Source organism: Ceratotherium simum, chromosome 4 (assembly GCF_057802395.1).
Source record: "Ceratotherium simum simum isolate JZ-2026a chromosome 4, ASM5780239v1, whole genome shotgun sequence".
Classification (NCBI taxonomy): domain Eukaryota; kingdom Metazoa; phylum Chordata; class Mammalia; order Perissodactyla; family Rhinocerotidae; genus Ceratotherium; species Ceratotherium simum.
This window is the reverse complement of record NC_141903.1, coordinates 67,190,591-67,206,139: the sequence shown is the minus strand read 5'-3', so window position 1 is coordinate 67,206,139 and position 15,549 is coordinate 67,190,591. Positions and strand designations below refer to the sequence as shown.

At 37.0% G+C, this 15,549-nt stretch overlaps 1 protein-coding gene across 13 annotated transcripts in view; it reads left to right on the top strand.

Moving 5' to 3' along the window:
• PPIP5K2 (diphosphoinositol pentakisphosphate kinase 2) overlaps positions 1-2,127 on the top strand; it is a 75,439-nt gene extending 73,312 nt beyond the window's left edge. For all 13 annotated transcript variants that reach the window (XM_087429966.1, XM_087429967.1, XM_087429964.1 and 10 more), the window contains one exon: positions 160-2,127. In XM_087429966.1, the coding sequence (XP_087286092.1) occupies positions 160-178 (19 nt within the window). In that variant the 3' untranslated portion in view covers positions 179-2,127. The remainder of the gene's footprint in view (positions 1-159) is intronic.
• Positions 2,128-15,549: the final 13,422 nt, after the last annotated feature.

Below are 15,549 nucleotides of genomic sequence, written 5' to 3'. Positions count from 1 at the left end.
TTGAATTCCAAAAAGTAAAAAATGCTATATTACATGTTTACAGTGTTTCATTTACATCACAATTCTAACATAAGATGAACTATTTTGTTATTCAGCCCGATTACTTGAACATGGATTGCTTGTGAAAATCTAAGCAATAGTTCTTCTTTTTTTCTATAGCTACCAGTGGACCTTCTAGTGCAGTTGTTCCTAATACCTCATCTCGGAAAAAGAGTATAACTAGCAAAACAGAAACGCATGAACACAAAAAAACCACTGGGAAGAAGAAATGAAATCTTCTTAGCAGAAACTGGAACTCGTTGTACTTATAAAAATCATGTATTCAATAGAAAAAGACACGTAATAAATCTTGACTGAAACTGTTAAAGCAAGTAATTTGTGTTTTCTACTTAGACGTCTCTGTCTTCATTTAAAAATGTTAAATTTAGAGAATTATTTGTATATAGTCAGGTAAGGAACTTTTATCATGATCTGGAAATGTTTAAAACAATGTTTATTTAGCATTTTATGAGTGGCAAAACCTATGGTGATGAAGATCTGTCATCCTTAATATGATGTTTACATGTGCCTATGATAAAGAAAAGGAATATAAAAGCCCAGCTGGCCTGTGCCAGTGTCACACCAGTGATGCTCTTTACTGAAGAATCTGTGAGGTGGCCTCTGTACGCACTTTCATTTTCACGGGATTGCGTCTTGGCTGTAAAAAACTGTAGCCTGGGTTGAAATTTGATGGCCAGGGTTACATATTAGGAACTTTTAAAAAGTATATTTCCAAAGAGATTTCATTGACCATTAAGATTAGAAACTTTTGGGGCCGGCCCCGTGGCTTGGTGGTTAAGTGAGCGCGCTCCACTGCTGGCGACCCGGGTTCGGATCCCGGGCGCGCACCGACGCGCTGCTTCTCCGGCCATGCTGAGGCCGCGTCCCACATACAGCAACTAGAAGGATGTGCAGCTATGACACACAACTATCTACTGGGGCTTTGGGGGGAAAAAATAAATAAATAAAATCTTTAAAAAAAAAAAAAAAAAGATTAGAAACTTTTTTTTCTCCCAATTGTTAGAATTACGTATATACTGCAATATTTAATAACTGGAGTATTAGCATATGGGTTATTTTTTCAGTCTGTGCTTTGAATTTTTTTATTGCGTGTTATTTAAAATATTACATATACAGCTGGGATAACTACACCTTTATGCACATAAATTTGTATATTAATTTGTAGAAAATATTTTCTTTATGTATTTCCTTACCATAAGGTGCTTTTGTTCATCAGGAAAATTTTGCTTCATATATTGGCAAGAAAGACATCTTTAGAGTTTCTTTTTAAGAGATGTAGTTGACAAGTTCATAAATGTTACACTTATTTTCAGAATTCTTTTTATATCTAAGGAACTCAGTTCAAAAATGGAAATCATCAATGTGAAAAGAATATCTGAATTCTATAGTTAGTAGATATTATGTATAGCACCTGTTTTTACCATTTCCGTTCTTATCTCTAGTGTATCAGTTGATCTCACTAAGAAAGCTTAAAAGATGGAGCTTTTGTAATAAATGCTCTTTTCAAATGATTAGATTTTGAAGGGAAATAGAGATCATTGTGTTGTGATTTTATGTATGATGTGAAAAAATATTTATTATCTTTGGTGCTTTTTTTCCCCTAATGCACAAATAGTTACAAACCACTTGAAATAAACTGTAAACCAAACAGTACAACCTAAGAATTCTATGCATTGCCAGTCAGATAACTTAAATTACTAAATCTTTAGTTTGAAGCTTATGTTTAGAAAAATTATTGAATTCTCGTATGAATATAACTATTAACATTCTTCAAAAGAGACTCTCTTAACCTTAAATCATCATATGTGTACTGACTTTTAGTAAATAAGCATATTACATGTTAGTTTCCAAAGGTACCAGATGCAAAAGTCACAAATACATACAATTCTATATAAGTTCATATACTTCACAAGAATGTAAATGTATTATATGGAGACATGTCTTGTAAGCAGTTGAATGTACCTAAGCTTTCTGTATGTGAAAATGTGGTTAATGTGCTCATTGTGTGACTAAGGAAACAACTTTTATTTTTAAGTGGAACTGAATTAAAGTATTTTATTTCCAGAATCAGAGAGTGACTTAAGTGGCAAATAATTTTTTATTTTCTTTATTTCCTTTCTTTATCTGTTTCCTTTTGGCTTTCAAAGTAGAAAGAATGAGGAAAACTGTTTTAATATTAAACAGTGCTTATCTTAGATTATTACATATAATTTCTTATTATTGGCTATACACATCACAGTATATTGCTTTCCACAGAAATTAACTAGAAAGTTCAGTACAACTCACTTTTTCCATTGTTATTCAAGAACTATGATTTCACTGTAGTCACTAAATTCAATAATATTGCTATGTAGACTGGACAGTCTTATTTGCAAGAATCTTAGAATCATTTTCCAAAACGAAAAAAAAGTCTTTTATATCAGAGCAAGAAATTATAGTTATCACTGTTTATTACAAATTTTACTGAAGTCTCTGTTTCTCACTTTATTCTATTCCTGGAAGGTGTATTTTTTAATTTGTTTTTTTTTTTAAATGCTAGATTTCTTGCCGCCTAATGCTCCAACCAGCAAAGTGATGAGAAACCACAGCTGAGGAACTGCTGAGTCATTCTGGGATATTAGTCCTCATAGTGCATTATTCAGTCTTTTCACCCTTAAACACCCTACATCTGAACTCAGACCTAACTTTGCCCTTGAAGTCTAGCGCCGGCAAATTCTGCTGCTCTGGTTCTAATGAGTTCTCGTAGTCCATTCTCAACTACTAGCAAATGTTTTTGGGGTGTTATGCCAATCTTGAGTTAAGGAGAAAAGTGTGCTAAACACCTTATCTCATGTTTCCTTTAAGTAGGAAATGGAGGCAGAAGGGAGACAGTAAAGGGATGGAACGTGTAGCAGTGTGCTTACATAGAGCAAAAGGGCTTTAGGTGGCAATTAAGAGAGAGAAGTTAAATGTTTAGTTCTTCAAAAAATATCTAAAACTCTTTAGACAAGGGAAAAGTTGGCTTTGGTCAGGGCCACCCAGATTCCCTCCAGGTTCTGCTGACTCTGATCTACATGCTCGCTAGTGTCTAGTTCCAGGCCAGTTTGAACTAAGGTTTTACCTTTTTGTCTTGTACTTTGGTAGGAACTTCTTGGTCTTTCCTTGTGTGCTTATCAAAGTTTGCCTTACATATAGTGTTCATTAAATTTACATCATTTTATCTTTATGATGTCGACTACCTGTATTTATTGTTCGTAGGTTGGGATCACTTCTGTGATGGTCCAGCCGTTCCCTCTCTAGTCTCTCTAATTCTTTCCCTATACCTTGAGCTGCCACAAACAGCAGCTGTTTTTGCCCAAGGGAACAATTTTTACACTCCTGAAGGAGTCACTTGTGATAAGGAGTCCAAGTAGAAACAGTTCTCCCTTTGTACAGAATCATGGGTACCAAACTATTCCCATGTAAAGTTTTCTTTATAGGGGTCAATTTTGTGAAAGATCTAGTCTCCTTTCAGAGAATGCAGAGCTATGTAAAATGTATTTATTATATTATATATAAATTATATCTCGATTAAATATATTATTTAGATTTTCTGTAACCTGCTTTTCCTTTGGTCCACATGCTTACCATGACTTAAGAGAGAGAGAAATTTTTCCCTTAGGGATTTCTGTCAGTTTCCCCTTTTATTTGTGGTTTTTACTTTACTTTTTTCTATATAGTGTGTGGTTGTTTCCTGATGGATGTGAATTCATGACTGTTAGATTTCCATTGTGGGTTTTGTCTTTATCATTACAACATCTCTTTTTTTTGTCTCTGGATGCTTTTGCCCTATAATTTAAAATGTTGGATATTAAGATTATGACCTGTGTTTTATTTTGGCTTGCATCTGCCTGATATACCTTTATCCGTTTTTTTTATTTTTTATATTCATCTCACTGTTTAGGTATTTTATTTTAATATAGTATATAGTGGATTTTGCTTTGTGATTCAATTTTAGGATTCCTCTTATTTAATACATTAGTGTAGTTTATATTTATTTATATGTACTATATCTTTGCTTTTAGCTTATGCTTTCTGTTTTTATTGCTTTTTTAAAAATCTTTTTGTAGCAATACTATCATTGCAAATAAGAAAAACTCCAATTGAAATTGGCTTAAAATCATAAGGAAATTTATTATTACACATTTCTGAAGGTCCGAAGGTGGGGTGGGCTCCACGGTTCTATCAGCCATAATGTCATCAAGGACCCAGATTCTCTCCCTCTCTACTCTAGCATAGTATAAGCTTTATCTCAAAGTTGTTTTCCCTCCTGTTCACAAGATGGCTGCCAGTGCAGTCAGGGCTACATGTTTATGTCCAACACAAAAATTGAGGGAAATTCTCTCTCAACCATGGAATAGTAAGTCTTTCACTTCAATGTGACTGGGCTAACTTATTTGGTGATCTGTCAACTCCTGGATGATTAACATTCTCCAAGAGAATGCCATGAACTTATTGGCCTTGGAGATAGTGATGGGGTCAGGTTCCCCCAAAAGCTTCAGCACTGTTGATATTTTGGACAGGATAATTCTTGTGGGAGGCTGTTCAGTGCATTGTAGGATGGTTAGCAGTATCCCTATGCGAAGTTGCAAGGATTGATGTAGTCAATCAAGACAATAAGCCAAAATGAAAATGTCTTTATTTATGTAGTGTAATAATATAAGCAAGAGGCCAAAAAGGAAAGTAGTGCTGGCTCCTCACTGTTCCATTTTCCCCCCATGGAATGGCACTGAGCAAGGGTCAATCAAATGACATGCAGTGCAGGTATGGGAAGTTGTCTCACGGCTACATTTTCTATCTTAAGAACATTAAATTATGCAAGAGTTTTTATGAAACTAAAAACGGATGCTGAGGAGTGCTGAACAAAAAGTTCCTGCATTTTATGAACCCAGGGGACTGGGGCAGGGAGAGGAGGAAGGGCTAGGGGTGGAAAAGAACAGTGGAGAATAGCATCTTGGTCAAGCCCCCTGTCTTCCCATAAGGAAACACCTGAAAAGTGTTGCAGCCGTGGTCCCATGATAAGGAGGCCTCAGAATGGAGGTGGCTGGGTTAGGAATGCAGATATGCATAGGAGCATGCCGGCCCATGGGGTCCTGAGTCCTTGGCTACAACTGCCTTGGAAGACTGTGGGGAGGGGCATTCCCCCATGAAGCTGCCAGGCAAAGCCTTTGTAATTGTGTATGGGAAGGCCTGAAAACTCACACATAGGATATTGGCCTGGAGCCAGTCTCTTCATCCTGGCCCCTACCCTAGATGCCAGTAGCATCCCCACAAATATTGAGAGTCAAAAATGTTTCCAGACATTACCAAATGTCCACTCAGGGGCCGAATCACCTCCAGTTGACCACTGACCTAAGGCACATGATGGTGTGAAGAAAGGATGGACATATGATGAAAATCAGGGTTCTAATAGGAAGGAGGGGTGGGGGGCATGGATAACAAGTAATCAGCAATGTACACTGTACACTGCACACTGCACTTTCATTATATTATCCTTTTTTGCTATAGTATCCTTTGTTCCACTAGTTGTTTTCTTAAGTGTGATTTTGAATGATACATTTAATTTTTGAGATGCTTTTGACTCACAGCTGTAAGCAATGTCCAATTAGTATACTTCCTTCTACCTTTTCTCTACTGCACAGTTTTAGTTGTGATTGTCTTATTTCCTTGGTTCTTGTGTTTAACTTTATACCTATAAATATGTTTATGTCTTTATTACATGCTAGTCAATTTAAATGCTGTATTTTGAACCTCACGTTAATCAAGATGAAGAAAGCATTCTACTTTGCTTGTTCTGCCATGGTGTTTCTCATCACCTTGTCTCTCTGTGTGAACTTTTCGTTTCCTTAAGTTCTTTGAGTTATGACAGCATATTTGGTCACATATTTCTTGTGCTCAGTAGATTCATTTTTTCTGTTGAATGGTTTTATCTGCTGTTGTCGCTCCTGTTCCTTTCCTCCTTTTCTTGGAGGGTTTTTGTGTTAACACTGTGCAGTTTCATTCTCAATTACTGCTCATCTCTAAATGAGGTAAGTTCCCTTCTGGCTCACCTAATTGATAGAAATTCAAATGATGGGTAGGGCAGTGTTTTGGGCTAACACAGTTCTTCCTGAGTTATAGTGAAGCTGTTTGTGGCAGGATTGTGGGTCTGAGAGAGCTGTTCTAGCCTTTTATTCTCTCCAGCCAACAAAGATTGGCAACTGCAGAGCTACTCACCTCTGGAGTCTCTTTCCTCCCCTTTGTCTCATCTACAGACGGCTTCTTGTAAATGTGATATGTCTCTATTTCCTCCTTTGGCTTTGCTTCTCCTGCTACTCTATGGTACCAGGCAGTATCCAGAAAATTCCCTATTGCCACACTCACCCCATTTCCATTGTTTCAGACAAGGAATTGGTTTTGCCCCTCAGATTATGCCATTTGTTTTGGAGTCTTTGGCCTAATGACTGTGTCTGAGACCTGGAGCTGCAAGCATCCTCTCTAGGCATCTTCCTGGTTGACCTTGACTGCACTTGTCAGCTGTTTCTCATATATTGTGCTTGAGATTACAAGTGTCTTCTAGTTTTGTTGATGACAATTTATATTTCTGTTTTATATTTGGGGAACATTTTTTTATTGAGAAATGATTTCTCCTTCATTTTCAAACCGGGCATCACTTTTTGTTGTTGTTACTATCCTTTGACAAGAAGGAAGAGGAGGAGGAGGAAGAAGAAAAGAAGCCCATGTCTTCTCATCACAGTTATATTTTTTAAATGATGTTAATAATGCCAGTCCTGCCTACAGTGCAATGTTGTCAGGATCAAATGAAATGATAATTTGGTAAACTGTAAAGGAAAAAACAAATGTGAAGCATTATTTGTACTCTTTTGTTGTAACAGAGTTGTGTAGTCCAAATGTCAACTAGGCCTCTGTTTTCATTGGTATTTCAGCATTTTTGCAGTCAAGGATGTTCTAGACAGCTCCCAATACTCTTTTATAGTTACTCTTGTTACCACAGGAACAGCATGCCTAGTAACAATCTGACAAGCCAAAAAAAAAAAAAAAAGAAAAAAGAAAAAGAAATCAAGGTTATTCTGGCATCTTTCCTTTTTAAAAAATCTTTAAAATAAGACAGTACAATCCTTCTTAAAGCAAGGTTAAAAAATAAAAATCCGCAATATTTAACAAAATAAAATTGGGCCTCCTCTCCCACCTATCCATCTCATATTGTGGTGTGATTAACACAGTTGTGTGACCCTGGTGGGATAATGTACGTACAGTTTAGATACTCACTTTAAAGCCCTTATAAGGATGTATCTCGATGAGGAAAGTAGGCCATTTCTTTATCATTCTATGTAAGGTGCTTCAGTATGGGAGGAGGATTTTTTTAAAGATTTTATTTATTTATTTTTCCCCCAAAGCCCCAGTACATAGTTGTCTGTCATAGCTGCACATCCTTCTAGTTGCTGTATGTGGGATGCGGCCTCAACATGGCTGGAGGAGTGGTGCCTCGGCGCGCACCGGGGATCCGAACCCGGGCCGCCGGCAGCGGAGAGCACGCACTTAACCGCTAAGCCACGGGGCCAGCCCATGGAGGAGGATTTTTTTAAAGAAAAAAACCAATGTGCCTCCTGAAAGTGTTTTGCTGATTTTAAAAACTGTAGATTTTTCTCAAGTTAGTTAATGCTGAATAGAAGCTCAGTGATAAAGGTGGATGGATGGATGGATGGAAAAATGAAGAGAAAAGAGAGAAGGTGAGGGAGAGAGAATAAAAGAATACAGGCTCTACTATTGTATTATCAAAAAGCATCATTGCTAATGTGAAGAAATTGGAAGCCAAATAATTAAAGACTCTCTTTCACCATACGTAGAAATGCTAATTTGTCATATAATGCCCTGCTCAAAATTCATGGCAATAAAATGAGACCTAGGAGTCCCAAATGTTATAACTCATCACAATTGTGTATATTGTGTCATCTTCATTGGTCATTTAGAAACCTTTTTGAAAGTCCCATATGCCATACCTACCTCCCAGTGGGATAGATGGCAAAGCCACAAAGAGAAAATAAGGCACACAATAGTACTCAGACTGGAAGAGAACAGAGTCTGTTTCAGTCTGCTTCACCTGTGGGAAATGCAATCACTGTAAAAATGTGAAAATTGAGAGTTGCAGCTCAAGGAAAGCATGGAGTCATTTCAGAAGTCCCGTAAGAAATAGTAAATGTCCAGCTTGGAATCATGTGGCTGAAACCCCACCGTGTGCTCATTCCACAGGCTGGGCAGGAGGATAGAGCACTGAGTAGCCAGATGCTTTAGTTCCATTTTTGGCAATGAAATTTGTGCATGTAAAAGCATGTGTATTGAATTGCCTGGTTATAATGTCTTTCTCCACACTTTTTCAAAGCCTCCTCAGGAAAGAGCAAAGTCATTCCTTTACCGGATAGAATAAGGGACTAAGAATGGATAGGATAAGAGACTAAGAAAGGAGAGCTGGATTTGAATCTCAGTTCTGCTACTGGCTATCTGGGAGACTACAATGCTCCATACTTTGCTGGGCCCCAGTTCCCGTATCTGCATCCACAGGGTTGGCATGAGGCCCCTTCGTCTCAAAACGTGTCTGTACTTGCTTTTCCCTTCTTCCTCAGAATTCTAGGACCTTAACCATTTCTTCTACTATCACTGGCTCCCTTCTAGTAGCACTCCCTCCCTCTTCATCATAGTCAACAGGTGTTTTTTGAACACTAATTTAGGTAGATAACATAACTAAAAAGAGTTAGTGGTACTGATGACCATTGCTACTCCCTCTTGCTCCCAGATGCTCTTTTGAGGAATTTACTGTTAATACAGTTAATGCTACAATACTCATAATGATAATTTTGAGAATTATCAACATTAAAATATTTACATAATAGCTTCCCTTTATCATTCAGAATGCATTTAGTTCTGGATATCAGTTTATATTGTAAATGCAAAATATTTTTCATATTAGCCTGAATAAAATGAAATATAGTTATGGAAATGTTTTTGCATCAAGACAAAAATGATTTATAGCCAGTATGCATATGGGTGATGTAGTCTTATAGACTGTGTAAAAGCAGATGAGTGTAAGGGGAAATCTTTGAGAGTATAAACTGTGCCATATTCCTACTACATACGCATTATTACCTTTGACTGGTTGTCTAAATCAACATCTGTAAAGTAATCATCTGGGTTCTGACCTCTCTCTTACAGTCTATGATGTTGTGATTCTAAGAAAGTTCTTTTCCTTATTGTCTTCTGTCCCCTATATTCTGACCACTGCTGCAACCACAAATAAATATCTATCCTGCTCTATGAGAAAGAACAGACCTCATATCATTTTATCATAACACTTTGTTGTAATTCATTTTAACAACAACAACAAAAATTATCCTTAAAAACCTAGAGTGACTCCATAGGAATCAGATAACCTCATATTACTGAGCTGGGCCAGGAGGCTACTACATAAGCAGAAAAGTTGGTTGCCGAGTTAAGGTGTGGGAATTTGAGAGGAACGTATCTGCTCAAAATATCTCCCTACTTACTGGATCTAGTGTCTGAAATGTCAACAACACTGGAGATCCCATGGGGAAAAAAAAATCATTAAGAAAGCACAATGAACTCCCTGGTGAACACATATATAGCCCCTTTTAAAATGCAAATGTCCTAGGAAGGCCTACCTCATTAATCTGGCCATTAACCCCATAATTAATCAAATGCTTTTCTCACAGTCATCGGAGAACAGGCATTCCTTCACGAAATGTGTGCTGAGTGTCAATGATAAACCAGTTACTGTGCTAAGCCCTGGTGACACAAATATGAAAAGTCCTGTGTCCATTCTTCAAGGAATTTACTGTCTAGTGGGGACCAGGTGCTGTAAAGCAATCATAGAGTCCACAGCAAAATGACCAAGTAATTAACTCTTCCATTCCAAACACTTAAAAATTCTGGATAAAATATTTATTTTGGAAATGGATGTAAACAGCTCAAAAACAAGAAATTAAAACCAGAAGTTATCAGAAATATAAAAGAAATCAACAGCTACATCAAGCTTGAAGTCTTTCTATTCAGGATTCGAAGGGTACCTCAATGTCTGATTTTTTTGGGATAATTTATTTGGTCAACATGAGCTATAGCTAAGGGTACTCTTGAGGGATAATAGGTGTTGAGGTTGCAGACTATATGCGTAGCATGTTGCTGGAGCCAGGCTCCACTCGTAAAGGAGAGAGCAGGAAAGGCTCTGCCCTATCTGTGAATCAGAACTGTAAAATCTCATGCTTACTCATTATCTTGATAAGCCCTATAGATCTATAAAAAGAAGCAAATGTGAAAACATACCATGGGGACACTTTCACAATCCAGGGCACGCAGAGGGCACTCACAACAGAAAATCACACTGAAGAGAATCTCGCTATTAAAAAAAACAACTCGCAAATCCCATGAGAAAACCACAGGAGACAGTTGGCATCCTAGGAGACTTCTTATCTGAGGAACTAGATGGTGCTGTGTTATTGTGGCATATAAGGAACAGAATAAGGTTGGGGTAGGAAGAGGCACTTCAAGGGGAAGCTAGGAAATGCAAACAATGACAACTTCATAAATGTGCCTGGGCTGGCTCTGAGTGGGAGGCTTTGGTTTAGGAGGCTTAAAGAATTCTATAACATTTGAGTATAAACTACTGGAGATGGGGATGGTTTTCATTCTACTAGAATTCCAAATGTAGTGTGTACTCTAAAATGTTGCTTTGTAAGTTGTAAAAACTTTTCAAAATAAAGTGATGTCAAGCTAATATTATAATATGAAATGAAAAAATGTTCTAAGTCATTTATTATCCCATTTCCTAATAAAACTTTTCATTTTTCCACTGTCTCTTTGTTGTTCTTAGGCGTTTTTACATAGTTGTAATCATTGTGCCATAAACATACAATTTTGTTTTTCCTAGGCTCTTTACTCCATATTACATGATGTTTTCCATCATCTGATGTTATAATGTTCATAATTTATAATGTTAATAATTATAATGTTCATAATTATCACTTTAAAATTCTGGCATTTTATTTAAAATTTTAAAAAATTTTTATTAAAGTAATATATGCACATTAGGTCAAATGTTACTAAAATGTAACAAAGAGCTGCAGTTCGCTGCCTGTTTTTCCTTGACCTCTACCCATCCCTACCCCAAGTCTCATTTTCTAAAGGCAACTCCTTACAAATTTTCCAGCTTTTTCTTCAGATATTTGCCTCCAAATTTTTTTTTTTTTTTAAAGATTTTATTTATTCATTTTTTTCCCCCCAAGGCCCCAGCAGATAGTTGTATGTCATAGGTTCACATCCTTCTAGTTGCTGTACGTGGGACTCGGCCTCGCGCTGGACAGAGAAGTGGTGCCTTGGGGCGCGCCCGGGATCCGAACCCGGGCCGCCAGCATCAGAGCGCGCGCACTTAACCGCTAAGCCACGGAGCCGGCCCGTGCCTCCAAATTTTTATATAATAATCTTATACATCACTGTTTTGATTTATCAATTTTAGATGTTATCAATTGACTTCTTGTTATGGCAAGTAAGAAGTTAACTTTCTAAATTCTACTTTTTTTCTACCCTCTAATAATATAATATTGTTAAATCATTAATCAGTGCTTACAGTATTAGTGGCTATGTAAATATTGCTTATTGCTGAGCCAAATAGTATTCTATGATTGTTTCCTTTCTTGTACAATATTTGTATCTTCTTGGAATTAATTGTTTCATTGGTTTTCATTCAGTGTATGTATGGCAAGTTCTTCAAATTCTCCAACAGATATGTAAAGCAGAGTTCAATATTATTTTCAACACAATAGAAAACCAACTAGTTCCATTTTTTCCTCCTGCATATCTCCTTTCTGTTTCTTGTCAGTAGAATGACTTTAGAAGTTGGGCCCACAAAACTAGAAAAAAACAATGGCAGATACTCAGAAATCAAGCCAGTGTCATCTTACTATTCCTAAGAGTTGTATGGTCCTGCCAGTCAGGAAAAATTTGAAATGAATGAAGGATTCATAAAGTTCAGTTTTTAAAGTTAGGCAGAGAGATATTTATACTTTAAGAAGGGCCAAAGAAATTCAAAATCCAATCAAGTCATATAGCCAATTAGATGGAGGTGGTAGACTTAAAGACTTCTCTGAGTAGACAGAAAAGTTAGGTAATGTATATTTCTAATCCAAGAGATGCAAGCTACTTAAAAACCTCCTCCTTTATTAGCTCATAAAATGCTTAACATAGAAACTATAAAGCGTGCTCAGTAATGTTGAAGGCAAGAATCCAGTTCTTGCCCAGGCAAAGGTCTTCTCTGAACATAAAGAAACTTTGAACAAGCTGAAAAGGTGGCCACCAAAATGACACGAAATGGTAACTCCAATATTTTGGTGGTGGGTAGCAATTTTTTCCTTAGCAGGAAAGAATTATCTTTTAACCTGGGGAAGATTTAGAATTAAATAGAGGAATATTTAAGGGACTCAAACTTAAAATAACAATATTGTTTTGTGTTAAGGAATCTCTGCACTTTTTTTATCTCGTGATTATAAAAAAGAAAAGTTGGTCAACTGGAGTTAGCAGATCAGCCTTGTAACTCCAATTTTAAGGTGTGTAATTTTAAGTTGAAATCAAACTTAATTTATTAGATTTATAAGAATTATATGAGCGCCTTGGAATATTTGTAGACATTTAAAATGCAGTTTAAAATGCTTAAACAAGAATCATGAACCAAGCTACTAAGTGAGACTGAAAGCTAATACAAAGGATTCCTCGAAAGTAATTAAAATTTGCTAAATTTACAAATTGAATAGTGTTATCTTCAAGTCAGTTTAAGTGCTTAGGAATTTTTACTTTGTAGCTTTACTAAATTGAGCATTTTAAAAACCAAACTGCTCTCTGAATAATCTTTTTTCGTGCCCCTAGGCTGCCCTGAGGGCATTACAGAACCGCATTAAGTGAGTCCCCTGCTCTTCTGCTCCAGTCTGGGCTGACTGCTTTCTAAACCTGCTTCCTCCGCTTTCCTGCGCAAGCTCCGCGTTTCCCAGATTCTATGCCGGTGTCTTCCTCTGAATCACATGGCCACGCGGTCGCACTCAGAAAGCATTCAGCGTCCTCCAAGAAGGAGGAAGGGTGAGCCTATAAGGGGCTGGGTGGGAAATAAATGATGAATAGAAAACCACCGCTGTCTGCTCCACAGCTTCTCCCCCAAGCCCCGTCCCATCCTGCTTCCCCCAGACCACATGCCCTAAGCCCTGCTGCGCTTCTTGGAGCGGCTGCTTTGCTTCTCCTGATGTCCCCATCTGCAGGACCTTCGGTTGCAGTGCCTCTGCTCTTTAAATCCAATAACACAGTGTTGTATGCTTTCTTCTTTCCAAAAATCTGTTGATACGTCTCATCTGATGCTCTTTTCATTCATACTCTATGGTTTATTATTTTTTATTCTTCCCTTCTTGTCATTTTAGAGTGGTTTGGGAAGGAGGTGTAGATAACGGCAAGAGCTGACTTTCATTAATGGGAAATCTCATCATTTTTATATGTATAATAGTCTATTAGTTGATCTACCATAATTTGTTTAAATGTCCCTTATTGTAGAGCACTTAAATTCCTTCATTTTCTTTCTGGTTAGCTTGTTTTCTTCTGATAAATGATTTCCTTACAGTAAATTACAAGAGGCAGAATTACTGGGTCAAAAGTTGTAAAGGGATACATTGTGGAGAGTAGAAAGAATGTGGGCTTTGGAATAGTTCAACTCCTAATTCTGTTCATTGCTACCTGTGTGATAAGCAATTTTTTTTTTTTGATCTACCTGAGTGTCAGTACCCAAATTCAGATTAAGGCGTAATATTTGTTCCAAAAATCAAAATACTCTGCAAAGTAAATAAAGTAAAATAAAAGTAAATAAATAAAATTTAGCTTTGTCATATATTTTGAAATCAGGGAGTGTGATACCTCCAGCTTTGTTCTTTTTTCTCAGGATTCCTTTAGCTATTCGGGGTCTTTTGTTGTTCCATATAAATTTTAGGATTCTTTGTTCTATTTCTGTGAAAAATGTTGTTGGAACTTTGATAGGGATTGCATTGAATCTATAGATTGCTTTAGGAAGTATGGACATGGACATCTTAACTATGTTAATTCTTCCAATCCAAGAGCACGGAATATCTTTCCATTTCTTTGTGTCTTCTTCAATTTCTTTCAGCAATGTTTTATAGTTTTTGGTGTACAGATCTTTCACCTCTTTGGTTAAGTTTATTCCTAGGTATTTTATTCTTTTTGTTGCAATTGTAAATGGGATGGTATTCTTAATTTCTCTTTCTGCTACTTTGTTGTTAGTGTATAGAAATGCAACTGATTTTTGTATGTTGATTTTGTATCCTGTAACTTTACCGTATTCATTTATTACTTCTAAAAGTTTTTTGTGGATTCTTTAGGGTTTTCTATATATAAAATCATGTCATCTGCAAATAGTGACAGTTTCACTTCTTCCTTTCCAATTTGGATCCCTTTTATTTCTTTTTCTTGCCTGATTGCTCTGGCTAGGACTTCCAGTAGTATGTTAAATAGGAGTGGTGACAGTGGGCATCCTTGTCTGGTTCCTGTTCTTAGAGGGATAGCTTTCAGTCTTTCACCATTGAGGATGATATTAGCTGTGGGTTTGTCATATATGGCCTTTATTATGTTGAGGTTCAAAATCATTAACTATCAGGGAAATGCAAATCAAAACTACAATGAGATGTCACCTCACGCCCATCAGAATGGCTATAATTAACAAGACAGGAAGCAACATGTGTTGGAGAGGACGTGGAGAGAAGTGAACTCTCACACACTGCTGGTGGGAGTGCAAACTGGTACAGCCACTATGGAAAACAGTATGGAGATTCCTCAAAAAATTAAGGATAGAACTATCATATGATCCAGCTATTCCACTGCTGGGTATTTATCCAAAGAACTTGAAAACACCAATGCGTAAAGATACATGCACCCCTGTGTTCATTGCAGCGTTATTCACAATAGCCAAGACTTAGAAGCAACCTAAGTGCCCATCAAGGGACGAACGGATAAAGAAGATGTGGTATATATACACGATGGAATACTACTCAGCCATAAGAAACGATGAAATCCAGCCATTTGTGACAACATGGATGGACATTGAGGGTATCATGCAGAGTGAAATAAGTCAGAGGGAGAAGGTCAAATACCGTATGATTTCCCTCATTAAGTAGTAGATAATAACAACAACAAACACACACAGAGAGACAGAGCTTGGATTGGTGGTTACCAGAGGGGAAGGGGGGAGGGAGGAGGGCGAAAGGGATAATTTGGCACAAGTGTGTGGTGATGGGTTGTAGTTAGTATTTGGATGGTGAACATGATGTAATCTATGCAGAAATAGAAGTAAAATGATGTACACCTGAAATTTATACAGTGTTATAAACCAATGTTACTGCAATAAACAAAAAATTAAAAAAAAAT